Raw genomic sequence first — 27080 nt, forward strand, 5'->3', positions numbered from 1 at the left:
GGCAACATTGCATCTTAGCCATCCATTCTTCACACTTTATTTAATCCTAGCCATTCATCTATTTCCATTTCCCAATCCGACCTCCCATATCCTATTTGCTAAACATACCCTATATGGAAATATTTATCTTTTTAGCGCTTCTTATATTATACTTCCTGTGTCTCCAGGAGTGTGTTTTGTATATAAAAAAAGGGATTATAAAAAAAAAGTACCACAATTTTTTTAAGTAAAAAACTTTCAAATATAATTGTAGTATAGTTGTAATTTAATTCTACAATAATTATACTATAACTACAATGTGACTTGTAAGGATTAAAAAATATGCAACTTTATAGCTAAGTTATATCAAGATTAGAATGTAAGCATATTGTAAGTACAATGTAGTTACAATGTAACTATAGTGTAATTATATTATAGTTATACTACAACTATGCCATAGTTATATTTGAAAGCTTTTACCAAAAAAAAATTGCGACAGTTTTTTTTTAGCAATTTCCAAAATATAGATTTAGTGAAAACACTTCAAGCCGGGCGTTGGATCTGGGAGAAAAAACCGGCTCCCCGCCAATCATTCCCATCCACTCATTCAAGTATTTCTCTCTCCCTTGTCTCGCTCGCATCTCTCTCCCTTATCGCGCACTCGCTTACTCTACTATCTCTCTCTCTCTCTCTCTCTGTGTGTGTGTGTGTCTCCCACCGAGGCTTTGATGCAGCGATGACGCGTCCCCATAAGGGCAGCTAGCGCCGATGGCAACGGGAGGATCAACTACAACGACGACAACGAGGAGGAGAGCAACCCATCGTGGCAAAGCAGCAGATGGAGCAAGTGGTGGTCACGCCATCGTAGCTGACAACAAGTCAAGGTCATTTATGGAAAGAATCACCGGGTCATCACATTGCAGCGTTTGAGGTTGTCGAAGAAAGCCCGATCCAACCATTAGAGGGGAGGAGGAAGTCATATATAGCCAATACATTTTTTTTAATGTTTAAAATTTCTAATGTTTAAGCCAATGTTTTTTTTATGTTTCTTTTTGTTAGATTGTAATGTTGTACTAGGAATTTTAATGTTGTTTCATATTTTTGTCTTCAGTTCATTGTAATGTCGTTTCATGTCCGATCGATTAGGTCACCAACTCCGTTGTTGGCCAAATGAGATTCAGGATCAGATGGTCTTTAAGGGGTTCTTTAGGACGTGCGTGGTAATTGTAAAGTGTGAAATTCCTACATTCAAAGGAGTAATAAACTCTTGAGTCTTGAGCAAATCGTAGGTTTGAAAGTAAGACACTACAGGTTGATTATTGGAGTTATTGAATGGTTCACACCTATAAACCGTTTACTAGTTATTGAACAGTTCACATCTATAAACCGCCCACTAAGCTAGCCAAGCAATAAAAAGTCAACCAAAATTTCATTTCTTACATAATTTGTTTAGATTTTGTTGGTTTTTAAAGTAATTAATGGTCATGTATAAAGGAATTTAGTTCGCATGTACAAACATTTTTGTTATCTTTCTCAAGCATGTAGGGATAATTGAGAAAGAATAGATTAATTTGGATGAGTGCTATGAGCTTGTGAACAACATAAGAAATATAAGTACTGAACTAGCTAGGGCAATGCTTCCCCAGTAATATGATTTTAATTATCCATCTTTATGAGTGTTAAAAAAGTACCCAAGAAATCAACGATATTAAATTAATACCCCAGATCATACATCATGTGACAAATATATATGTGTACTGATATACATTATTCATAAAAAGAATCATATAAAATATCGAGTTTAGGATTACATGAAGTATACAATATTTAGCTAATATAATAATCAACAAACTCTTTTTACTACCAATCACTAGTTTTGAACCTTATCAAGCATCAATAATTTAGTTATGGTTGTTCTCCCAGAACTGAGCTTGGAGCCAATCCACAGCTTTCTTGTCCACCTGAAATGCCTTAGCAAGAACGTCATCCGAGATTGGTGAATTTGATCCAAATACTGCATTAGCAATGGTAATCGCTCCAGGGTTCTGGCTGCTAAGTGCAGCGATGGCAACTGCTGGCTTATCATAGCTTGGATTGAACTGGAAGTGAATGAGACCTTGTGGGAACACGAAGACATCACCCTTGTTAAGTGTCTTGGTGAAGAGCTTGTTTTCTCCGTTTGCTTGGTTCGATGTAACAAAACCAACATAGAGTGTACCCTCAAGAACAGTTAGGATCTCGGTAGCACGGGGATGCGTGTGTGGTGGGTTTTGCCCTTTAGGAGCATAGTCGATCCTTGCCATGGAGATGCCAAGGGTGTTGAGACCTGCGAGTTTCATCACATTGATCAATGTAACATTGGATCCAGCCTTGCTCTTGGTTGTGTCCATCGGCTTGTCGAGGTTAGCTGCTAGGAAGAAGTCATCAACATTCACATCTTTAGCATCCTTGCAAGGGAACCCATTGACATGTACTACATTGAAGAACATACAAAGGTCAGATCGAAAGCTAGAAACATATATATGTACAACATGAATATCTCATATCATTGTTAATCTGATGTAACTGCATGATCAGTGAAGAAGTACACTACCTGGAGAGTTCCTGTCGGCAACGCAGAAGTCCTGAAGAGGACTGGGATCAGAAGCCATGGCCTGAGTAGCGACCAAAGCGATGAGAGCTGTGAGAAGAAAGAAGTTCGAGGAGGCCATGTTAAGTTGATGGAACTTTTGCTTGTGTACAAGTAGTGGTCGATGCTTCTTGTATAGCTGTAGTCTATGCTTTTGTCCATGGAAGCATCCATATATATAGGCCTCTGAGCATGAAATGATTCTGAAGTGGTCAATAAGAAAAGGATGAGCTAGCTAGTGACTTGTTCATCTCCTCAGAAGTCTGAACTGGTCTTGAACTCTTAATGATTGCATCTGGGAAAGAAACTATTTAATTTGATGGATTCAAGCTATCTTAATTCCCAGTCAACAGCTAGGTTGGCCGACTAATTAATTAATTAGATTATTCCAGTGCCTGTCATGCATGATGCATGCATTAGATTGATGATGTCTTGGCTGTCTTTGTTATCAGGTGAATAGAAACACAGAGCACTTTACTACCATTTTCAACCTTACCAAGTTTTAGCATTGCTAAATTTTGGTATGTTTGCTAAAATTTTAACAAGGTTGCTAAATTTTGGCAAGATTTTATATGTGCTTACTAAAAATTTAGCAACAAACTAAACGTAGTTAAAATTTTAGCAACTTTATCAGAAAATGGCATCAAAGTGAACAGGCTCATATTATGATAAAGATAGGGAGATGGATTTTTATCTCTCAAGAAGATTTAAAAAAATGATAAGATAATTAAATTAAATTAAAATATATCTCTTTACAAATATACAATACAAGTTTAATATGACATTCAAGTTGTAACAAAAATAACCGTGAATGTACGTTAACGAGTAGATTGACCATGTCTTCTCTATCCATGTAAAGTATACTTGGTCCCTTTCGTCTCCGCATATTCAGGCATCCATGTGTGTTATGGCAATATAACGTCTGAATGTCTGATTAATTAGTCAAGAGCTAGCACCCATGCTAATTAAAAGGGAAGTTGATAATGTCAGTATTGCAGTTAATTGCTGAATATATCAACACGCTCTCTGTTGCCTGCAGCTGCCGAGACAGTTTCAAGCTAATAACTATTGGTAGTTTGGTTAATTCAGTTCAAAGCTCACCAGATCAATTACATCATCAATTACATCGGCCGGCGGCTCTTCATTCCCCTGGCCAGCTGCATATGGATAGCTAGGAGAGGAGTTAAAACAAATACTAGCTTCCAATATATAGAAATATTTATCTTTTTAGCGCTTGTTATATTATCCTTCCTCTATCTTCAGGAGTGTGTTTTGCATAAAAAAGGGATTATCTAAAAAAAGGTACCACAATTTTTTAAAGTGAAAAACTCTCAAATATAACTGCAGTATAGTTGTACTATAATTCTACAATAATTATACTATAACTACAATGTAACTTGTAAAGATTAAAAAAATATGCAACTTTACAGCTAAGTTATATAGAGATTAGAATGTAGGTATATTGTAATTACAATGTAGTTACAATGTAAGTATAGTGTAATTATATTATAGTTACTACAACTATACCATAGTTATATTTGAAAGCATTTACCAAAATGAAATTGTGATTAGTTTTTTTAGCAATTTCCCAAAAAAGTATAAAAAAGTATAGTTCTAGTGAAAACGCTCCAAGCTGGGCACTGGATCTAGGAGAAAAAAACCGGCTTCCTGCCAATCATTCCCATCCACTCATTCAATCATTTCTCTCTCCCTTGTCTCACTCACATCTCTCCCCCTTATCGCGCACTTGATTACTCTACTCTCTCTCTCTCTGTGTGTCTGTCTCTATCTCCCACCAAGGCTTTGATGTGGCGATGATGACATGTCACCATAAGGGTAGCCGATGCCGATGGCAACGGGAGGACAACTACAACGACGACAGCGAGGAGGAGGGAAACCTATCGTAGAGAAGCAGCGGACGGAGCAAGTGGTGGTCATGCCATCGCAGTTGACAACAAGGAAGTCAAGGTCATTTATAGAAAGAATCACCGGGTCATCACATTGCAGCGTTTGAGGTTGTCGAAGAAAGCCCGATCCAACCATTGGAGGGGAGGAGGAAGTCAGATATAGCCGATACAGTTTTTTTAATGTTTAAAATTTCTAATGTTTAAGCCAATGTTTTTCATGTTTCTTTTTGTTAGATTGTAATGTTGTACTAGGCATTTTAATGTTGTTTCATATTTTTGTCTTCAGTTCATTGTAATGTTGTTTCATGTACGATCGATTAGGTCACCAACTCCATTGTTGGCCAAATGAGATTTAGGATCAGATGGCCTTCAAGGGGTTCTTTAGAACGTGCGTGGTAATTGTGAAGTATACTCGTAAGAATTGAACGATTTTTTTGTGAAAATCTTATGAAATTACTACATTCAAAAGAGTAATAAACTCTTGAGTCTCGAGTGGTGTGTATCGTCACCTCTACTGAATCGTAGATTTGAAAGTAAGACACTACATGTTGATTATTAGAGTTATTGAACGGTTCACACCTATAAACCATTCACTAGTTATTAAACAATTCACACCTATAAACCGCTCACTAAACTAGCGAAGTAATAAAAAATCAAACAAAATTTCATTTCTTACATAATTTGTTTATATTATATTGGTTTTTAAAGTAATTAATGCATGGTTATATATAAAGGAATTTAGTTCGCATGTACAAACATTTTTTTTATGTTTCTCAAGCATGATAACTACAAGAATTGAAAAAGAAGAGACTAATTTGGATGCTTGTTACGATCTTGTGAGCAACACAACAAATATAAGTACTGAACGAGGGCAATACATCCCTAGTAATATGATTTTAATTATGTATCATTCAGTGTTAAAAAGGTACCAAGAAATCAAATATATTAAATTAATATCCCAGATCATACATCACGTAACATATGTATATGTGCGTAGTGGTATACATTATTTCGTAAAAAGAATCAAATAACATATTTTTAGGATAACATGAAGTATACAATTTTTAGCTACTAACAATCAACAAACCATTTTACTACAGATAACTAATTTTCAACAGATAAGCATCAATAATTTAATTTAGTTATGGTTATTCTCCCAAAATTGAGCTTGTAGCCAATCCACTGCCTTTTTGTCCACTTGAAATGCCTTAGCAAGAACATCATCCGAGATTGGTGGATTTGATCCAAATACTGCATTAGCAATGGTAATCGCCCCAGGGTTTTGGCTACTAAGTGCAACGATAGCAGCTGCCGGCTTATCATAACTTGGATTGAACTGGAAGTGAATGAGACCCTCTGGGAACACAAAGACATCTCCTTTGTTGAGTGTCTTGGTGAAGAGCTTGTTTTCTCCGTTTGCTTGGTTAGATGTAACAAATCCAACATAAAGTGAGCCCTCAATTACACTTAGGATCTCAGTGGCACGAGGGTGTGTGTGGGGTGGGTTTTGTCCTTTAGGAGCATAGTCGATCCTCGCCATGGAGATACCAAGGGTGTTGAGACCTGCAAGTTTCATCACATTGATTAAGGTAACGTTGGATCCAGCCTTGCTCTTGGTTATGTCCATCGGCTTGTCGAGGTTAGCTGCTAGGAAGAAGTCATCGACACTCACATCCTTAGCATCCTTGCAAGGGAACCCATTGACACGCACTGCATATTGAAAAACATATATGGGTCAGAAACCTAGAAACTTATATATACACATTACGGATGTTTGAGATAATCATCAATTTGATGCAATTGGATGATCGATGACGAAAAACTATACCTGGTGAGTTCTTGTCGGCAACACAGAGGTCCTGAAGAGGACTAGGATCAGAAGCCATGGCCTGAGTAGTGACCAAAGCGATGAGAGGTATGAGAAGAAAAAAGTTGGAGGAGGCCATGTTTAAGTTGATGGAACTGTTGCTTCTGCAGAAGTATTACTCGATGCTAGCTTGTTGTGTATATGGAGCTACAGCTAGCTGATGGTTTTTGGCCAGGAAAGGATGCATCCATATATATAGGCCTCTGAGAATGAGGTGATTCTGAAGTGGTCAATAAGAAAAATAAAAAAAGGCTGAACTAACGACTTGTTCATCTGCTCTAAAGTCTGAACCGGTCTTGATAGATTTGCATCTGGGCAAGAACTTATTTAATTTGATGGATTAGTGGATGGATTCAAGTTGTCTTCCCAGCAACACGGTGACCGATTAGTTAATCAATTAGATTATTTTAGTGCCTGTCATGCATGCATTAGATTGATGATGAAGCCTGGCTGTGTTATACAGTATCAGGTGCAGATAAACATATGACCATGTCTTCTCTCTATGTAACGTACGTATACTTGGCCTCTTTACTCCTTTAGTAACTTTGTTCCATATGGCCCTTTTAATTTGTCAATGATCTCCGCGTATTAAGCATGCATGTGTGTTACATCAATATAATAAGGTCTGATTTTTCAAGAGCTAGCACACATGCATGCTAATTAAAAAGGATATCGGTAATTGCTGAATCGATCAACATGCTCCCCGTTGCCCTGAGACAGTTTCAACTAATTTGTAGTTTTGATTATTTCAGTTCAAAGCTCTATCACCGGCTGATCGATCGATCGATCACATCGGCCGGCGGCTCGTCATTCTCCTGGTCGATCAGCTGGATACCCAAACAGGGTTAGATAAAGAAATAGTTCCAATAATGGAAATATTTGTCCTTTTCGCGCGCACTATATTATAATTCATCCGTTCTAAAAACATTATAGTAGTAGTTTTAACTGGTAAAAAGAGATTAGTAAAACTATTATGCCCTTTCTTTCTGTTAATTAGCCCGATCGAACTCGATCTCTTCCTTCCTCTTCAGCATGTGCTGGAGCAGAGTTGTTAACTTGATATATACTAGAAAAATTGCTCGTGCGTTGTAACGGGTAAAGTTTATTTTAATCTTATTACTATTATATGATTTAGTTAAGATGAAATTCACTGTAGCAGTTCGCTTGGATATATATATATATATATATATATATATATATATATATATATATATATATATATATATATATATATATATATATATATATATATATATATATATATATAGAAAATCATGAGCTGCAGTTAGACGTCCGATCGTCTCAAGTTAGTATGCGAGTTTTTTTTAAACAGATTTCTTATATGGTTTCTTCTGTATTTCTAAAAGTGAACGATCTTAAAAACCAATTCAAATACGAATATTTATTTTCAAAAGCAAACGAACTTAAAAACCAACTCATACACGGATGATATAACAAAATACCGGCAAAAACATATTCAATTTTTATAATAATAGAGATATGATGGATATATGACCAATTGAATTACGTGTAGTATATGTACTTTTATCAAAATTGCTTATTATTGTACTCTTTCATACGAGCAGAAACCAAATCTTCTAATTTTTTTTACTACAACTTAATTAGTGTCAGAGGCATGAGTTTAAGCAATGCCAGCGACGAGAACGGGCGATGGTGAATTGTTAGATTTTTCTTTTTTTCTGTATTTGGAAATTTTAATTATGATTTGTCAGACATGATGATACGTGAAACACAATTGTTTCCTGATTCATTATAATATGTTTATCATACTTTTAGATTTGCTAGTTATAAAAAAATCAAACAAAAATTCATTTGTAGATAATTTGTTTGAATTTATTTTGTTGGTTTTGTCAGTAACTAACGGTTATATATAAATGAATTTGGTTCACATCTAAAAACAAATTTTATATGTTTTTGAAGCGTTCAAATTTTCATGATAATCACAAGAATTGAAAAAGAATAGATTAATTTGGATGAGTACTATGATCATGTGAGCTACATAACAAATATAAGTATTGAACGAGGGAAATGCATCCCTACTATAATATGATTTTAATTATCCATCTTTATGAGTGTTAAAAAATACCCAAGAAATCAACTATATTAAATTAATACCCCAGACCATACATAATGTAACATATATATGTGCGTACTGTTATACATTATTCGTAAAAAGAATTGTATAAATATCGAGTTTAGGATTACATGAAGTATATAGCCTTTGGCTAATATAATAATCAACAAATCCTTTTTATACCAATCACTAATTCTGAACCTTATCAAGCATCAATAATTTAGTTATGGTTGTTCTCCCAGAACTGAGCTTGGAGCCAATCCATGGCTTTTTTGTCCACTTGAAATGCCTTAGCAAGAACATCATCTGAAATTGGTGGATGTGATCCAAATACTGCATTAGCAATGGTAATTGCCCCAGGATTTTGGCTGCTAAGTGCAGCAATGGCAACTGCAGGCTTATCATAGCTTGGATTAAACTGAAAGTGAATAAGACCCTGTGGGAACACGAAGACATCACCCTTGTTAAGTGTTTTGGTGAAGAGCTTGTTTTCTCTGTTTGCTTGGTTAGATGTAACAAAACCAACATAGAGTGAGCCCTCAAGAACGGTTAGGATCTCAGTAGCACGAGGGTGCGTGTGTGGTGGGTTTTGTCCTTTGGGAGCATAGTCGATCCTTGCCATGGAGATGCTAAGGGTGTTGAGACCTGCGAGTTTCATCACGTTGATCAATGTAACATTGGATCCAGCCTTGCTCTTGGTTGTGTCCATCGGCTTGTCAAGGTTAGCTGCTAGGAAGAAGTCATCAACACTCACATCCTTTGCATCCTTGCAGGGTAACCCATTGACACGTACTGCATTGAAGAACATACAATGGTCAGATCGGAAGCTAGAAACATGTATATGTACAACATGAATGTGTAATCAATTTGATGCAATTGCATGATCAGTGATAAAATAATATATCTGGCGAGTGCTTGTCGGCAACACAAAAGTCCTGAAGAGGACTAGGATCAGAAGCCATGGCCTGAGTAGCGACCAAAGCAATGAAAGCTGTGAGAAGAAAGAAGTTGGAGGCGGCCATGTTTAAGTTGATGGAACTTTTGCTCTTGATCTACAGATCCTGTAGAAGTAGTCGATTGTTGTTTTGTGTATGGAGCTATATCTGATGCTTTGGCCATATGGAAAGGATGCAGCCATATTTATAGCCTCTGAGCGTTAGATGTTTCTGAAGTGGTCAACTAGAAGATCGATCTATAGCGACTGGTTCATCTCTCCTCTGAAGTCCTCGTCTTGGTAGATTGCTTCTGGGCAAGAAACTCTTTAATATTTTAATTTGATGGATTAGTGGATGGATTCAAGTTATGTTCCCAGCAACCGGTTGGCCGAGTAATTAGTTAGATTATTTTAGTGCATGCCTGTCATGCATGCCGATCTTTTTCATCTTTCTCTCGTTTCACAAGTGCTAAACTGTATTTTTTTATAAAAAATTATATGGTCGAGTTGCTTTAAAAAATCGTATTAATTAATATTTAATTAATAAGTTAATCCACTGCTTCGTTTTTTTACTGGGTGGGAAGGGTTCCGAACTTTTTAAATTACTTTTTTATAAAACTTAATTAATTATAAGTGGGTCTCTTTCGTATATTTGTTCCAAATGGCCTATTAATTTTTCAATGATCCATGCATGTGTGTTATGACAATGTCTAATTAAAAGTAAAGTTGATAATAATGATAGTATCGCAGTTAATTGCTGAATCAACACGCTTTGTTGCCTGCAGCTGCCTGATCAGAAAGTCTCAGGATAGCGCTTACTCCGTTTCATTTCGTTTTGATTGTTTTCCTAGTTAAATTTTTCAAAGTTTAATTAAATTTGTAAAAAGAATTTGGCAACATCTAAAACACCAAATTGGTTTTATTAAGTCTAACATTGAATATATTTTGATAATATATTTATTTTATGTTATGTCACTATATTTTTTATAAACTTAATCAAACTTAAATTAAAAAAAATTTCAAAACGGCTTATAATATGAAACAAATAGAGTAATTAACTACTAGTAATTTTGATTAATTCAGTTCAAAGCTCACCAGATCGATTGCATCAGCCATCGTCTTCCTTACCCTTTTTATGATGGCTACTGCTACTCAGCGATATCATGATAATTACTACGGTACTTAGTTATCGTGGAAAACCATGAGGTTTTAAAAATGAGAAAGTTACCACGAGATCATCACGATATCTATAAGATAACCACGCGATATTGCAATTAGTCGACTTAATTTCCATCTTGATCTCCTATCCAGCTAACTGGATGAGGTTTATGATCAGGATCGCACCCTTACTCTTTGGCGTTTGAGCCGAATATTGATGGCAACGAGATTGTTCAGGGGTTATGTGTTTGATCTGCAGGCCATGAAAGGTTGGTTTTCAATATCGATGCTTGCTGATGAATGGTAAATTAATCTGGCAGTGTTAAATTATTTAGAATTGTTACTGATTTATTTTTCTGTTATATTGCAGTAATAATCAATTCTGTATTAGTGCTACGAATTAATCCTTCTGTGCCGCGAGGTTAGTGATGACGAACAGTCGTTGATTGTGGAAGAATTCGGCAGCGACAAATTAAAGGCCGGCCAAGAGAGAAGCTCTGGTCAATGACGGTCTCAGTTCTGAATGTCTGATCCCGGGCCACCTGGGCCATGGTCCAGGGCCTAGGCATGAAAGCCCATAAAGAACCATACATTTTCACCATATAATTTTCTCTTAGGCCAAATAAGAAGTTATCGGCCTCATCGGTTGGCTGATTTTCAGCTACAGCCTATTGGTTGGCTCCTTGGACTGTAGCATCAGATGATAGAAAAGCTTATGCTGATAAGCATCAGCCTGGTTGTGTTGATATGCTATAGCATATGCCAACCGATGGTGGTCATCTGGTCCGAGGCTAACCCTAAACCTATGTAAAAAAAATCCAGCTATGTAAAAAGAATCCAATTTTAGATTGGTTTTTTTTTTATAGAGGAAGTATGATATGGACATAGAGAATTGCGCACCGCGGACATTTACAACCATGGTCCAACTCCATATATATCCATGGGAATATCTAAACTTGAAAGGCAGAAAATGTAAGGAGAAATCTAGCTAGCTCCATTGCACCATCGATAGCTACCTCAATGTCTCAAATGAATTCTTTTCTTTTAAAAGAAATAGAAAGGAAATCGATCGATAGCTACGACCTTCTCACTGCATCGAAAAGCTCCAGCAAGTTTACATCGATCCCTGCCTTTTTCTCCAAACTTTTCCTGTTTGTCAGTTGCAGGGTTCTTTCATCAAGGAAAAGAAGAAGGGACAGCCGATCGAGTCAAGCCCTGTTTGTAGCATCTCACGTAGTATACAGTGTGACGTACAGTGAGCCAGAAAAAAGGGCATAAATGCTTTTCATTTTAAAGAAAAAGAAAAGGGGGGTATAGTAGGACCAGAAATTAAGATACAAGATCATGACAGTTTCAAAAGGGTTTGAGGTTGCGAAGTAGTAGAATAATATATAAATCAAGATGTACATCTTGCTCTATTTGTTAATTAGTGGTCGACCTAAAATTTTATATTTGTCAGTTATTAGATTAATTTATATAACGGATGAGCTATAAGATTGTGTACAATGAGTACAATATATACTATCTTAATTATAATGATGTACATATTAGTTGTAAAATAAAGAAACCTTTTTGGTTGTAAAATAAAGATACTCGATCTTCGTGTGCGGTCGCGTTAAGCGGCCTGCCTGCGAATATATATATTCGTGTGTAGTTGAGCAGCCCACACGCAAAGATGATGATCTTCACAGACCATCCTGGGCAGACAGGTCAGCCTTCCACACGCGAAAATGCCTTTTGGGCTGCCTGGAAAAAACGATTTCTGTACTAGTGCCATCACATTTGTGATCATATCGTCCTTCTCTTTTTTTTAAAAAAAAAAGGCATAGATTGTGTTCATCCTAATTGTGAAGAGGCTAGGAGCAGTCTAATTGTATTATCTTAACGTAATTGTTTTAACTCCGTAAGGTTTTCTTTATGTACAATAGTTCTCTTAATTTAACTTGCGACTTTTAGTTTGATTCGTTATTTTCTATTTTTCACATGTGCTCATATTTTACTAAAATTTAATCTCATGTACAGCAATATCCCTTCGTCCCAAAATAGTTCTCTTAATATGTCTGTCTAAATTCGTAGTATTAGAAAATATCCCATCCGGGTTCTAAATTATTATATTTTAGGACAGAGGGAGTACATGCACACGGGCGTGCATACCCATGCTATGTGATATCGGATCTTTTTTTTATTTGGCATGTGCTAGTATATGCACCACAAAGGTGTACATAGGCATGGGTATGGTATGTATGCACGCACGCGTTCTAACTTGTACTCATAAAAAAAACTTATCAATTTCATGTACTCCTGACGTCAGATAAATATGACCAGTCGAGTAGTAAAACCATTCAACGCAAATGAAATGTATTTTGACGCCCAAAAATTCCTGGATGAATTTTTAGTGCGTGTGGCCATGCTTTCTTTCATTTTCAGATAATGGCACCAAGCGTTGGGCCCGAGCTATACCTAGCTAGCAAGAATCTGAATTAGTAGATGTTGGCATCAGACTCGCTCGATCGGATTTTGTGCGTGAAATGCAGCACAGAAGATATGTATGCTTGAGCGATTACCTACTGCATCAATTTACTCTTGCGCCTTAATTACCGGCCGGTCACATAGACACGTACTCAAATTAATTAATTATCGTCTTAGCTTCGTTCTAAGATAGACATCTTTAATTTTGACTATCAATTCATGTTAATTCATTAGTTTAATAAAATAAAATTATGTGGTATATATGAAGAAAGTATTTCGCATAGTATATCCAAAATATAAATTAATCTTGTAATGTAAAACTATATATATCTTTATAATTTAATGATCGACTTAAAACAAAAGCTAATTAAAACGACAACTACTATTTAAAAGAGATGAAATACTATAGTTTTGGTACATAAAAATGATATTGTAAATTATCTAATATACTAATCTAATTGTTTAGCCTAAACATTATCATCCTAATATATGCGGAATTTAAAAGTAAAAAACTGATAGGTAAGCCATTAGTGCAATATTTGTGTTATAGCAGTAGCGCAGACAAAGTGATCGCGGTTTGATTCCATAGAGGCCTTCCGAGGGCCATCTACAATGCCCTAGGACAATCGCAAGTTCTCCCTCCAACACAAGTAATTGGGGTCGTAAGAGGTTTTATGGTTTCGGGCAGAAGATTATCGTGAAGTGACTATCACCACGACACAGCATTGATCTCCCCTATTAATATGTTGCTGAGGGAGGAGGGCAAGTTTTGGCATTACCGATCAATGTGTTAGGTCGTGTTCTTAAGTGAAGATTCCCAACCTTCACTTCCTCGTTTACCACATGTACACCTCCCGAATTACTAAACAATGTGATTTTTGTAATAAAAAATTATAGGAAAGTTATTGTAAAAAAATCATATTAATATATATTTCAAATGTTTAGCTAATACTTAATTAATCATGTGCTAATAAGTAACCTTAATTGATCGCGTTGATCGTGCAAGCAACGGGCGGAAATGACCGTGCATGATCTCCTCCCGGTTTGCATACGGAGAGGTCAAATTTCCCAAGAGATAGAAGCTAGTGATCTTGTTATTAAAAATGCTTTCATGATGTTCTTGTAACTTTTTTTGACATGACAATGAAGTAAAGTTATAATCCTAGCCTTACTAAAATCCTATTAAAATCTTATATACGCGAATAGGATACCTTTTATCCTAGTGGATGAAAACTATGAGTCCATTCTTGCTGGCATATTTGGAAGCAGAGAAATATGCTAATCTTTCATAATGTGCATCCAACTTTCGAAGCTTGGAGAAATCAGTTTAAGAGAGAGATTCTCCTACATATGTGCAGAATGAAGCACTATTTAAAACAATTAGTGTTTGATTGGTTATAATCTACTCCCTCCGTTTCGAAATGTTTGACGCCGTTGACTTTTTAGCACATGTTTGACCGTTCGTCTTTTTCAAAAAATTTAAGTAATTATTAATTCTTTTCCTATCATTTGATTCATTGTTAAATATATTTTTATGTAGACATATAATTTTACATATTTCATAAAAGTTTTTGAATAAGACGAACGGTCAAATATGTGTTAAAAAGTCAACGGTGTCAAACATTTCGAAATGGAGGGAGTAAGAACAATTTTCTTTGTGGCTCCTTTGTAGATAACTCCTTTTATTTATAAAATTTATACTGCTTGGCAAAACCTGGCAGTCATATTCACCTTAAAAGAAAGGAAAAGGCTATACGTACTAACTTTTTCTTACTAAATTCTTACTAACACTGATGTGTTATGCTACGAGTGCATCTAGATTTTTTGTAACTTCCATCTACTTAAATCAAACGGTTGAGATGATTGTTAGTAAAAGTTTAGTAAGAAAAATTTAGTACGTGTAGCATTGCTCTAAAAGAAATTATGAGTCCATGCCATACCACTCAACCGGTGCTCCCCCGAATCAACCATGAAGGTCTGAAATGATCCACTTATGAACTTCTTCTCCTTGATTCGAAACAAACTTGTTTTTCTGTTTGCTTGGATTCACGCATGGCGATTTGACACACGTCGATCAAATATTCAAAAGCATCAAGTTCTTCGTTGCAACTTGCAGCCATCTTAAATTCTTAATTAACAAGTGCAGTTATTAGCTAGCATATCATCTCTTGCTGCGCATGCATTCTTGGTCTCGCCGCCATCGACGTCGTCGTCGTTGACATCGTCGTCTGCTTCGCCGCCGCCGCCCACGGCCGCGGCGTTGGCGAAGCGCAGCGTGAGGCGACCGCCCTCGCGCGTCGCCTGCAGGAGCTCCTTCCCGGGGATCACCACCTCCATCAGCACGAACCTCCCCTCCGCCCGGAACGACCGGAAGCACACGCACGGCTTCCCGCCGCGCCCGATCGACCGTATCGGCGGCGGGAACGTCGGCGGCGTCGGTGCCAGCGTCGGCGTGCCCCGCTTCTCCCTCCCCGCGCCGTCGTCCTCCTCCACGCCGTCCGTCTCCTCCTCGCCACGGCGGATGGCCTCGCCGTCGCCGTCGCCGTCCTTGACCATGTCGTCGGCGTCCACCGTGCTCTCCGTCCCGAGCCCCTCGGTGCAGAGCAGCAGCGACGACTCGGAGCTCTTGAGGCAGAAGCTGGCGCTCCTCTTGACGGCGGACGACTTCGGCCGGAGCAGCGCGTCCAGGGACGAGCCGTCCTTGCTCTTGTCGTCGGCGACGTCGATCCACGACGCCGCGCGAACAGGCGGCGGCGGCGGCGGCAGGAACCGGGCGGCGGCGGCGACGTCCACCGGCTTCTCCTGGAAGTGGAGCTCGCCGAAGATCTCGGTGAAGGAGGCCGTGTCGACGAGCTTCTTGCGGTGGTGCACATGGTTGCACGCCGACAGCGCCTCCAGCAGCGTCGGGTTCTCCGGCACCGGCAGCGGCTTCTCGAACAGCCGCCTCAGCGCGCCGCCGTCCGCCGCCATGCGCGCCGCCGCCACCGGCCAAGAACCAAAGCTTTGCACCGGCAAAAAAGATATGCCGCAGAAGCTTCAGCCAAAGTGCTTAAGTAGATGTGTCACTGCGTTTACCTCAAAAAGGCGTCAGTCAATTCAGATGAGGCGTCAGAGATGGACAATTTGCAGAAAAAAATGTTTTGTATTTGTATATAAAATATGTGTTGTGACTGACAAATTTTGGGGCAGGAAGAAATTTGAGTAATTCTCTGATGAATTCAGAGGAAGAGAGAGATATATATATCATATATATTGTGAGAGAAAAAGAAGAGGCTGAGAAAGATTCAGGCATATGTATGTGGCTGTGGAATTGGAATATTTTCTCACAAGTGGAGAGCAACTACTTGAGGAGACCTGTCATTTTGCCTGCAAATGCTACTACTACTACTCGATTCTGTACTTCTGTATGACTGCCACTGCAACAGCAAGCTGCAAGCACAAGTGTTGGTGTTCAGAATTCAGGATCTTATATAATATAAGTACTTTTTGGCTTGCTTGATCAGAATTCAGAAGCTACTAGCAGGTAAAAGGTGTGCAATAATGCAGCTAGAGGAGGCATCTCTGAGCCCCATGAAATCTGTTATCTGTACTTGACACGTCAGTTGCTTCACTATTCTGATTCTGGAACAGGAGTTGACCTGTCCTCATGTTTGCCATGATCTTGCTGTGACTTGCATGCATGATCCATATGCTTTTATGTCTCTATGAAGTAAGAAGCTAGATCAATTTTCTGAGTTCTCTCTGTCTCGAGATAGGGCACATATTCTTCCTCTTAATGTCAGTTCCTTGGAGGTATTTTCCTCCCTTTTTACACACAGTTTACTTGGTCACATGTATTTTGGATGTAGAGGCTAATATTTGTATTATAAAAAAAATGCTTCAGTTACCACTTCTGTGTGCGACTGAGATATGATTGTAGACCATGATGCAGTGGAAATATCCAGTGAAAACCATCAAACCCGTGAAAAAGGTCCGGTTTTATTCGATGGTTTTCACCGGATATTCCCCCGTGATGTAAACTCTGATAAGATCACTAGAACAGAATTCCATTCGTTCTGTCAAAAAACAATTCCAATTTCACGTGGTGCAAGAACTGATCTGATAATGGCGCGATGATTTTCCCCAACCAGTAGTGTTCTTGTCACTGAGAATCACACCGCTGTGAAGTGATCTTGAAGATGGAATGTGTAGCTGCTTTCAAAACTGACAGGGAATAAAGGATGTGACTGTCACAACAATGGAGTGCAATTCATCCCATTTACAGCTGAACAGGCAGAAAGCAAGCTGAAATTTGCATTTCTCGGCTGCCTCTTATCTGTCTGAATTTTCTTTCTGAAGCGTACCTGGATGTCTGGATGAAATTGCAATAGATGTGTTTCTTGCTTATACTATTGTTCTTTTTGACGATTAGGACAAAGCGTGAAGGAGGGAGTAGGACAAAGCTACATGATGCAATGGATGGACATGGATAAGATGGTGAGAGTTACATTTCAGATAGTTCAGTATAGGGAAATTACGATACTTTCAGAAACATGAAGTGGATGAATTAACGCAATGTGAATTGGAATCGAGGATCCAATGTTCAAAACTTAGAACTTAAATTTTCAAACATATGAGAACAGAGTACTTGCAAACAAGATGAAAATGCTGGAACAGTTGGTTGATCCAACCAGATTCCAGAAGAATGAGAGATAAAAAGAGGTACACAATGAAATGAGAATAAACACAAGTACACAACATAATTATCCATGAACAATTCTCAGATAGCTAAGATTTTAGGCATTGGAGACATTTATGTACAAGGGGAAAGCAACAGTCTGTTTGATTCACTCAGACAACAGTAGTACTCATAAACAAGATACATAAGTTAGCAGCAACAGAAAATGATCTAAAAACACCGTGATCATGGTCCAACAAGAAATGATAAGCACATCAAAAAATGCAAAATGCACAAAGCACACAGCTCTTGGTCCTATTTTCAGGAAACAGGAAACATTGGGTCAGTCATCTACTTCACAACAACAATTTGCGGCAACTTCTGATTTCATCGCCACGCTTCGATCCGTTCAACCTTTGAGTTTATCCTGCTCACAATGCTCGCACCTTTTGATTTCTCAGATGCTGGAGCAGCACGTGTTCCAAACTGCACCTTGCCCTTTCTAGTCCTCCTACTATTCAGGCTACGGCTCCCTTTGCCTTGAAGTAAGTTCATAGCTGTAGCACGGGGAGCAGCGGCAGCTGCTGCCAGAGCAGGTTGGGAGCAACTAGTAGAGCCCTCTGTCTCCATGCTCGTTAGGGCTACATTTTCCGGGCAACTGGAATCCGCAAATTTTCCTTCAGCAAGATTGGTCTTATTAGGTTTCTCTTCAGTGCTGTGCACGGGACTGTTCAGAAGGGGCTCCTCGCTGACGAAAGAGGGACGCCTGGATCCTTCGTCAGGGTGAGAATCAAGCGAGAGGCCGGTGGTCTGGTGTCCATTTTCATCAGACGGGTCCTTCTGAGGAAGAGACAAATCATCCAGATCAGACTCTTCTCTATCCTTGAGGGTTTTTTGTATTAGCATCTTAAGAAAATTCATCACTTGTACTGCATACATCAATGCAGTCAAGGGATCTGCCATCTGCATTACATGTGTGACAACAGTTAGAATCCACCTAATGAAATATCAGTACCATGATCGCAATAGGATAACACACTACCTGAGTCATATTTGGTGCAAAAACCATGGCAATATTGCGCGCATTCATCTTGTTTATTTGCTCTTCTTGGACAACATCAGCCATCAAATTAACAGCCCAGTCTAGTAAGGCTGCTTCAGTTGGTGGAAGGCATTTGGCAACACGAGCACAGTCCTCTTCAGACTGGCATTGCATCACCTGTTCAGGTGGGATTGAGTCCAGCACCCCACTCGGGAGTTCCCTAAACCAGGCCTGGAAAACATGCGAAAATATATATGGGGTGGGAATACACCTTTGTTATCAAATTTGTGTGACCGCACCTATAACTGCTTCCAAAAGCAAATATTAGATTCTGCAACAGAATATTGCTGACAGCACAGCCTCAATTTTGTATGTGTTGACAAATAATAAATTGTGAAAAAAATCTTTCTAAATGGAAAGGACATGATCAGGTTCCATAGGAAGTCTGGATTCTCTGCCAGGTGTTTTTCTTTTTGTGAAATTCCACTAGTTCAGTACAGACAATAATCAACAGCTATCTAAGTATTGTACATGTGATCAGGATACTGGTGATGTCAATGGAATCACATAATTCAAAATAATAGAAAGAAGCTTACTTTGATTAGACCTGCCAAACAGTGGACATCAATACCCTCTGGCACGATCCCACCATTTAATTGGTCTCTCACAAGCTCTTCTTGGCTATTCTCTGCATTTATGCGAAAAATACCTTCTGCCTGCAAAGTACAAACAAAGACACTGATTAAAACAAAAACAGTAACCAATTTAAATAGTTTTAAAATCAATTAAAATCTAACAAGCCATACCCGAAGACCGCCTTGTTCATAAAGACGTCTTTGCATCATCAAGAGAATTGTTGGGACACTGTTTCCTCTGGAATCATAGGAGCACTGCATCGATTCTGTTGAAACTCCAAAGACACTTGCACTGCAAGTAAAGTTTTAATCAGCTCACAATCTCGGATGCTAAATCAAACAAAAATTAAGCATAATCGATATTGCTCAAAATTCCATATTATCAGTGCAAATAGGTTAAGTTTGCAAAACTTGTCGTAGAATCAACCTAATGTATGAAAACAAGAGCTGAAGAGCATTTGTCAATAAGGTCAAGGCATATTTTTAAGAAACATATTTAACAATTTATATGGTACATAAAAACATTGTTCAAATTCTTATGAGTTATATCAACCTACTTACAAATCTTTGCACCAAAATAAAAGACATGCATAAATGTCGCATTATCAGTAAGGTTGTTAAAATACTACTTCCGTATTGCTTAGCTTAACCCAAGCAATAAATTGTCCCAGGGAACATTTTCTTTTTCAGGAGCTTTGCTCGTTTCATGTTCTCCAACTATTGACTGAGCACCAACTTTATGATACAATTTTATTGACCTTCTACCAGCAATTCTTCAGTTTGAAGACTATATGTAGGTGTTTGTGCCGCTTTATCTTCTTTTGAAGACACTAGGTTCCCTTTCTTCCATAAAGTAGAAACTGGATAAACAACCGTTTTATCTATTCTTTTTAGATTTTGTAGTCTAATGACCTGGGACTCCCAACAGAATATTTTTCATTTCCCTTATTGTATCTGCTGTTTTCCTAGTATAGATGTATAGGAGTAAGTCAGAAAGGACAGCAAAGAAAAAAAATCAATATTTCAAGCAACTCAAGTTCAAAACGCAAAACAAACACATGTAGACAAATGAAAATGAAAGTACAAATGTGAATGGATCATCCAATTAATATGGCGTGTATCATTAGTCAAACATGACACTTTCTCATAGCTTTCTAATAACAGGTGATGCCATGATCCTTTTTTATATATATATTCCAATGTCAATCAACAGAACTCCTAGGACAATTTCTTCTGGTATGGTGTTTAATTAAAGGTGTCGTTTTCCTTCTTACTAGATTCGGTTGATGAAAGATAATCATATGCATACCTTTTAAGCTCTAGCCCATGAATATTGATGGGTTAAATTGGTGTGCTTGCTTATGAGTCAAACAGGACCACAATTATTGATGGGTTAAAGGAACAGGAAAGAAATACTACCGCTGTAAACGCCAGGATGAAGGAGCAGGCAAACCACATGCTACTATTACTAAGTAAATACCTTTAATAAGGTAAATATAACAGTAAATTTTTTCTCTAACACATGATCTAATTGATTTACAACAAACTACCACTACAACGGTCCAACCAGCCTTATTTGTTAGTAGAAAAAACAACAGTTTGATTACAGTACCATTTATAATTGAAGGTATTTTTTCCACCCAAGTTTTACAAGGTAGTAAGCAGCTACAGAAAAATCATGCGATGCCATCAAAAAACAGTACATCTGAAGACATGATTGGACCATTATTAATGAGTGATGGAGAAAAATGTGGCACACACACTTCTTCTACATTTCTAGAGTGGTGGTCCGAAGCCTAACCCCAATCATCAAGACATGCACATTTTGTCTACCACGGTTCAAATGCAGCAAAGGTTATAAAGTCTACCAACACAAAGACCAAAACCAAACGGAGTATAATACACAAACTTAATTCAAACAGAATTTAAAACTCCACCTAGAAAACATAAAAAATGTCTTTCTACCAATTCAGATGAAAGCGGCACAGTCGCACAGAGTTTTTAATAAACAAATAACTTTTCTTTTTACCACAACCGAAACAAAAACCATACTTTGCAAACACCAATGCAACCTAAATTTAGGAAACAGGCTCAAATTTCTTCTTTAAGAACAACTTGTTTGAAGCCAACACTATTTAAATTAGAGGACTCTTAACATTTCTGCAACAATGCATATCAAAACTCCAGCAGAAATGCAAACAATGACACCCAAAAAAAGGTTTACCACTTTTTTGAACACAGAAAATTAAACCTGAACTACAAACTGAATGACCTGAAACTCTGAAGAATTCACACAAAAAAAGGTTTACCACTTTTGAACACAGAAAATTAAACCTGAACTACAAACTGAATGACCTGAAACTCTGAAGAATTCAAACAAAAAAGGTTTACCACTTTTTGAACACAGAAAATTAAACCTGAACTACAAACTGAATGGCCTGAAACTCTGAAGAATTCAGCTCCTAGTGATGAACAGACCTCGCACTGGGAGCGCGGCGGGGCACCTCGGGCTCGAACTCCACGGGGAGCCCGAGGAATCCATGGAACCTATCGAAGGTGACGTGCGCCACGTGCTGCACGTCCGTCGGCCACCCTATCTCCATCCCTTCGCCGCCGCCGCCGTCCTCCGCGCTGCACCCGAGCAGCGACTTCCGCAGCAGCGCGAGCAGCAGCGCCAAGAACGACCACTCCTCCTCCTCCTCCTCCGATTCTCCTCCCTCTTCCTCGCGCCGTTCTTGGATTCCCAAGCTTCCTGTAGATCCCAGGCTGCTGCCGCTACCGCTGCTGCTTCTTCTTGGGAGCACGTCGCCATCGGAGGTGGCTAAATAACGCAGTGAGGAGGAGGAGGAGGAGGAGGAGGAGCGGCTTGCGGGTGAAGCGAGGTTGGTCGGGCCCCGGAAGAGCGCCACCTCCGCCATTGCTTTTCTTCCACCTTTTTTTCTCTTCTCTTGGCTCTAATCCTCCGCTAATGATGCGCTATAATCTGGTGGGGATTTCTCGCGATTTCTTTCTTCGGATTGGTGGAGTGGGCCAAGAAATGATGGATTCCTCTCCTGGTGGTGGAGTTCTTGGTGGCGAATTGCTCCAATTCAGGGTCGATTTCTATCGATTTCTCCCTTGTATTCTTGCTTCCGATTGGGATTTGTCGTGGGAAGGGGGATTGGTTGCGGTGGTGCGCGTGGTCCAAATCCACTCCACCACGAACGAAGTGGACAGAAAAGAAAAAAAAAAGAAAGAAAGGGTTTTTAGCACCCGAAAAAGATCCAAATTTTTTAAGTGGGAAAAGAACAAAATCGGTGCAGCTGTTTGGTGCGAGCGAGAGAATGGAATTGGATTGAGGTGGAGTTGGATTGAAGGGAGGGTTAGTTAGTGCTGGGCTGGGTGTGATGGGTTCATCATCTCCTCTTCCTCTTCCTCTTAGGCTATAGCCATGGATGCATCGTTGATGATGATGATGGCCATGGCTCTAGCTTCCCATTCACTCTATTTAAGCTTTGCCATTGAAGAAGGTGAGAGAGGCTACTCTCTATTACGAATTTTTAAGCTGTTTTTTTTTTTTGAATTGGCAACAGAGATCTGGGGCCCTGTGAGATTGGGAATTTGTTAGTTAAGGGATTAGATTAACCAGCTCATTGCCGTGATGTTACATTGTTACGTGCATCTGCCTTGCACTGTACTTGACCGAAATTTAACTGAATGTTAGGTATTCTGGTTTTTTTCCTTTCTGAGCCCACCAAACACCATGGTTGGAAAGGCTTTTTGCTCTCTTTTTCTTACTAACTTTTAGGAACAATTCGTGCGATATATATAAAAAAAATTAACTTTTAGGAGCAATTCGTGCTTGTCCTAGTAAAATTTGTGACAGCAGAATGCAAATTTTCTAACTGGAATCTCGAATGTAGGAGTTCGCAGGGGTTCGGTTCAGATGAAATTCAGGTTTTGTTCTTCAGACTTGCATCAAATTTGCTGCAAATTGCTTGATGAATTGGGTTGATAATAAAATATACAGTATTCAAATGCCCCTGCTCCATCATTCTTTGTACCAGATTCCTATTGATGGCGGCGTGTTAAATTTACACGTACTCAAAGGAATCCAGCATAGGAAAATGCAGTACACTCGAGCTGAAGCAAAGCAACCTCTCTTCCATCTTACTAATAAATTCCATGTTCTTCAGCAACTGTTCATCAGTAGTTCAGTACAGCTCACTGACTGCACAGATAAGCTCAAGATCAAATTTGGAAGCCATTTTTGTAACCTTTACTCCATCCCAAAATTTGTGAACCCATTTTTATTACTGTCAGCACATCTTCATCGTTTGCTCTTTCAGCTTATCAAGCACAACCAAATCCTAAATTTTACTCTCTCCGTTTCATAATATAAGTCATTCTACTATTTCTCACAATGATGTTATATGTCTAGATTCATCTAGATTTATTAACATCAATATAAATGTGGAAAATGCTAGAATAACTTACATTGTAAAACGGATGAAGTAAATCTTAACTTTAGAGTTGAGTAGTTGACTTTGAATTTTTTTATTATAATTTATTATTTAGCGTTGGCTTTTAAGTCACTAAGGGCATCCACAATGTAGTCTAAAACTAGTCCATAAGCAATAAAATATTTCATTCAGCCACCTAACCACATTGTGGAACTAGTCCATAGCAAGAAAATAGCAAAAGCCACCCATAAGCATATGGGCTACCCATATAGAATAAATATGTTATTTATCTTTATTTCCTGTCTCCTCCTAATACTAGTTGCTATCTATATACATTGTGAAGAAAGCAATAATTATAGTCCATATATGTGGGTCCCATCTATATGGACTACTTTTGCTATATATATTGTTGTTGCCTAAGAAGATATAAGATATATTCATATTAATGTCAAAAAGAACATTTCCAATATTAAGCAATATCAAAATTTTGGTAAATTGATAGCATCACCAAGTTTTGATAAAATATGCTAAATATGATGTTGCAAAAATTACTTAGGCATTACCAATGTTTGGTAACAAACTAAATGCATCTATATGTTTATCAATTTTACCCAGAAAAAAATATGGTTTAAAATGACAAAAACCTATTACCTAATCATGCTCGTATATAAAAGTTTACCTCATAAATTATATTGTTATCGTTAATAAATGTTACGGTTTATAATCAGATGTGGGCAAAACGATGAGATTGAACAGACACCATGGCCAATGCTACTATTGGTTGCATAATAAATGTGAGTTTTTTCAGGTAGGGGAAGACAAGATCTGCCAGGCCATTAACAAGAGAAATGAAGAAGGGGATGTAGGACTGAAGGCCACCAGTGCACCACCCCCCACTGTGTTTTGGTTGGGACAAGATCTGCTGCCTCATTAACAAGAGAGATGAACAGGACATTGGATTCTCCTGCACATCACGTGCTGGGCATGTGTTTAGCCTCAGAACTTGCAGTTGCTTCAACTATGGATCACCAAAAATACCAGGTGATCGTCAGATAAATCACTTCAAATTCATATTTAGATTTTTGCAGTTGCATTTTAAAAAAGTGCTATACATTTCGGTAACCAGTCTGGCCTAGGAGACTGGTATTTTAAAACCTTGTCTTGAACGCAGCAACAGGGTTCCTAGTTTTAGAGGCAATTTAAGCTTCTTGCCTAGAGGACGTATGATTTAAATTTGCCAGCCTATACGTACTACCCTAACAGCTAACACTAACAGTGGCATTTCTAAATCTCAAGCTGGGGTTTTGCCAAATAGTAATTCGCTAATTAATACGCCAGCAAATTGAAAGTCGATGCGTTTAATCCTTGACAAACCAGCATGCTCTCGCGTGTGGATCAAGCTTTGGAAGAACATTCTGTTGTTTGGTGGGAATGGGGCAGGAGTCAAAAAGAGGAACAGATTGTCACACATGTACAATTGTAGGGCAGCACAAATGTACTCTAATGGCACTTACTTACTTTCAATGTTTACGGCTGCTCTGCTAATGTTTTCACTTTTCAGAAGTTGGGCACAATCACCTTTGGTTGAAAAACAGTGGCATACCTTTTGCCAAAACATTGTCCTAGCTTTAAAGGTCATTTGCTATGTAGGTTCCTGTTTTTAATTAAGGTTGTGAGAAGGAATGACTCAACGTGATAGATTGGATTAATCGCAGAGCATGTACATATATAGGTCACGTCCTTTCATAACCACTCGATAGCTTTATAGTAACAAAATCAGGAGGATAAAGAGTTGTGCCCTCTAAAATTTACAGTACCATTCATATAACCCCTAAACTAGTGTTTGTCTAATTTTACATATTCTTTTAATAATTTTAGCAACATGAAATGTGTATGGAAGTTATGAAAACAAATTGAAGATATGTTTTTTTCACCGGTTTTATAGGAATACACACATTTGAAAGAATTGATTAAAATATACCATCATTGCAGAGCAAAGATACGAACTCATGGCAGACGCTCGAGTTCGCAAATTAGGGATGCGAAATCGTGGACACACATGTGAGTCTGCTCAACGGGGACTAGGGAGCATCCCCGCTCCACGAGTTCACAGTGCTACGGATCGTTCTCGCTACTTCATTATTGTGCGAGTTCGCTTTTCTCCCTGCAAACACCGTGAACACATCATGAGTTCGCACACTTACCGTGCGAACCCATGATGACATCACGAACACGTCACGAGTTCCCGCACCGACCATGCAAACTCGCTGCAAGTTCGCATCTCTGCTCCACAACAACAATATACTTCTTGCAATTCGTTCAAAACGTGTATATTTTGATAAAAAGGTATATTTTCATATTCTTTTCTTGAAGATATGTACCAAAATCTTCATTTATCTCTCTCTCCCTGATTATTGAGGACATATATAATGCTAGTATGACGCAACACAATAAGATATAATTTGAGGGCTAAGGATTGACCCAATGCAAATATTTGTCATCTTAGTTAGCCAAAACTACTAGCATCCAAATACGCAAAAACAACCAACAAAACTACTTTGGAGGGGTTTTTATGAACAATGTTACAAAAGTTGTGGCGTGTGTGTTGGGGGGGGGGGGGGGTTAGATGTACGGTTTTAAAGTTTAGGTGCTAGACGGACTTTTGTTCAAAGTTTTGGGGGTATATGGACTTTCCTCTACCAACCCTTTTTACATCAACATCAGCTAACCTATTAAGAATTTTTCCATTTTTTTTCCAAAGTACCCCTGATTCCTTTGTGTCCAACCCTTAGAGAAGAAAATGGAATGGCGTCAGATAATGTTGGCAACACCGTTGGGAGGGAATGGGTCTGGGAAGGATAGAGGGAGGGTTCGGTGGAAGGGCCCGTCCTGTCACCATGCTCTTCGTTGTCTGGAGGGAAGGGGAGAACGGAAGAGGAGCTGCAATGGCTGCTTCTCACATCACCATACTCAACGTCATCGTTGTTGGGCACTTGGGCTACCTCCAAGCCACTGCCATCTCATCACACCGTCACTAGAGGAGGTCAAGAGTGACCCTTTTGCCGCTGACTTTCTTTTGACCTCTCACTACTACCTTCGGATCTAGACTCTACACGGTGCTGCGTTATGTGAGAGGGCAGTGTTGGCCAATTCGAGGGAGGAGGTCTTAGAGGGAATGTGGGAGGGAGGTGACAGCTTGAGCTTACACAAACAAAGGAGAATCACCCCATAGTTCAGGTTGGGGAGCACCAGGGAAGGATAATGAC

The 27080-nt window shown here is 38.7% G+C and overlaps 5 protein-coding genes across 7 annotated transcripts; all 5 read right to left on the reverse strand.

The window, feature by feature from the left end:
• Positions 1-1654: 1654 nt before the first annotated feature.
• Positions 1655-2756, reverse strand: LOC112935992 (germin-like protein 12-2). Of its 2 annotated transcripts, none has more exons than XM_066306124.1 (2): positions 2573-2756; positions 1655-2386 (listed from the first exon to the last, which is right to left on the reverse strand). In XM_066306124.1, exons 1-2 carry the CDS (start codon positions 2688-2690, stop codon positions 1881-1883), a joined length of 624 nt encoding a protein of 207 aa, XP_066162221.1. In that variant the 5' UTR covers positions 2691-2756; the 3' UTR covers positions 1655-1880. The 2 variants fall into 2 exon arrangements, with proteins under 2 accessions (XP_066162221.1, XP_015619655.1); XM_015764169.2 differs by having other exon boundaries at positions 1655-2452.
• A 2669-nt stretch (positions 2757-5425) lies between these two features.
• LOC4351538 (putative germin-like protein 12-3) lies at positions 5426-6534 on the reverse strand. Its single transcript, NM_001423331.1, has 2 exons — positions 6344-6534; positions 5426-6225 (listed from the first exon to the last, which is right to left on the reverse strand). The coding sequence occupies exons 1-2, from the start codon at positions 6459-6461 to the stop codon at positions 5654-5656; spliced, it is 690 nt and encodes a 229-aa protein (NP_001410260.1). The 5' UTR covers positions 6462-6534; the 3' UTR covers positions 5426-5653.
• Positions 6535-8476: 1942 nt separating this feature from the next.
• LOC4351539 (putative germin-like protein 12-4) lies at positions 8477-9584 on the reverse strand. Its single transcript, XM_015764172.3, has 2 exons — positions 9393-9584; positions 8477-9304 (listed from the first exon to the last, which is right to left on the reverse strand). The coding sequence occupies exons 1-2, from the start codon at positions 9497-9499 to the stop codon at positions 8698-8700; spliced, it is 714 nt and encodes a 237-aa protein (XP_015619658.1). The 5' UTR covers positions 9500-9584; the 3' UTR covers positions 8477-8697.
• A 5437-nt stretch (positions 9585-15021) lies between these two features.
• On the reverse strand, positions 15022-16431 carry LOC4351540 (protein FAF-like, chloroplastic). The gene has a single exon (XM_015764173.3). It carries the CDS (start codon positions 16006-16008, stop codon positions 15172-15174), a length of 837 nt encoding a protein of 278 aa, XP_015619659.1. The 5' UTR covers positions 16009-16431; the 3' UTR covers positions 15022-15171.
• Positions 16432-17780: 1349 nt separating this feature from the next.
• LOC4351541 (rho GTPase-activating protein 4) lies at positions 17781-22832 on the reverse strand. Of its 2 annotated transcripts, none has more exons than XR_010738523.1 (5): positions 21851-22832; positions 19544-19664; positions 19334-19453; positions 18738-19042; positions 17781-18658 (listed from the first exon to the last, which is right to left on the reverse strand). XR_010738523.1 is itself a non-coding variant. In XM_015764174.3 (5 exons), exons 1-5 carry the CDS (start codon positions 22288-22290, stop codon positions 18083-18085), a joined length of 1488 nt encoding a protein of 495 aa, XP_015619660.1. In that variant the 5' UTR covers positions 22291-22832; the 3' UTR covers positions 17781-18082. The 2 variants fall into 2 exon arrangements, 1 of the variants encoding a protein (XP_015619660.1); XM_015764174.3 differs by having other exon boundaries at positions 18738-18968.
• Between the last annotated feature and the right edge of the window lie 4248 nt (positions 22833-27080).

Source organism: Oryza sativa, chromosome 12, assembly GCF_034140825.1.
Source record: "Oryza sativa Japonica Group chromosome 12, ASM3414082v1".
NCBI lineage: Eukaryota > Viridiplantae > Streptophyta > Magnoliopsida > Poales > Poaceae > Oryza > Oryza sativa.

Coding starts and splice junctions, on each gene's coding strand:
- LOC112935992 (XM_015764169.2), bottom strand. CDS start 2,690: ATGGCCTCCTCGAACTTCTTTCTTCTCACAGCTCTCATCGCTTTGGTC. Junction 2,453..2,572: donor TGCCGACAGGAACTCTCCAG/GTAGTGTACTTC, acceptor TCTTCAATGTAG/TACATGTCAATGGGTTCCCT.
- LOC4351538 (NM_001423331.1), bottom strand. CDS start 6,461: ATGGCCTCCTCCAACTTTTTTCTTCTCATACCTCTCATCGCTTTGGTC. Junction 6,226..6,343: donor TGCCGACAAGAACTCACCAG/GTATAGTTTTTC, acceptor TTCAATATGCAG/TGCGTGTCAATGGGTTCCCT.
- LOC4351539 (XM_015764172.3), bottom strand. CDS start 9,499: ATGGCCGCCTCCAACTTCTTTCTTCTCACAGCTTTCATTGCTTTGGTC. Junction 9,305..9,392: donor GACTTTTGTGTTGCCGACAA/GCACTCGCCAGA, acceptor ACATGTTTCTAG/CTTCCGATCTGACCATTGTA.
- LOC4351540 (XM_015764173.3), bottom strand. CDS start 16,008: ATGGCGGCGGACGGCGGCGCGCTGAGGCGGCTGTTCGAGAAGCCGCTG.
- LOC4351541 (XM_015764174.3), bottom strand. CDS start 22,290: ATGGCGGAGGTGGCGCTCTTCCGGGGCCCGACCAACCTCGCTTCACCC. Junction 19,665..21,850: donor CGCCGCGCTCCCAGTGCGAG/GTCTGTTCATCA, acceptor CTTTACTTGCAG/TGCAAGTGTCTTTGGAGTTT. Junction 19,454..19,543: donor ATGAACAAGGCGGTCTTCGG/GTATGGCTTGTT, acceptor TGTACTTTGCAG/GCAGAAGGTATTTTTCGCAT.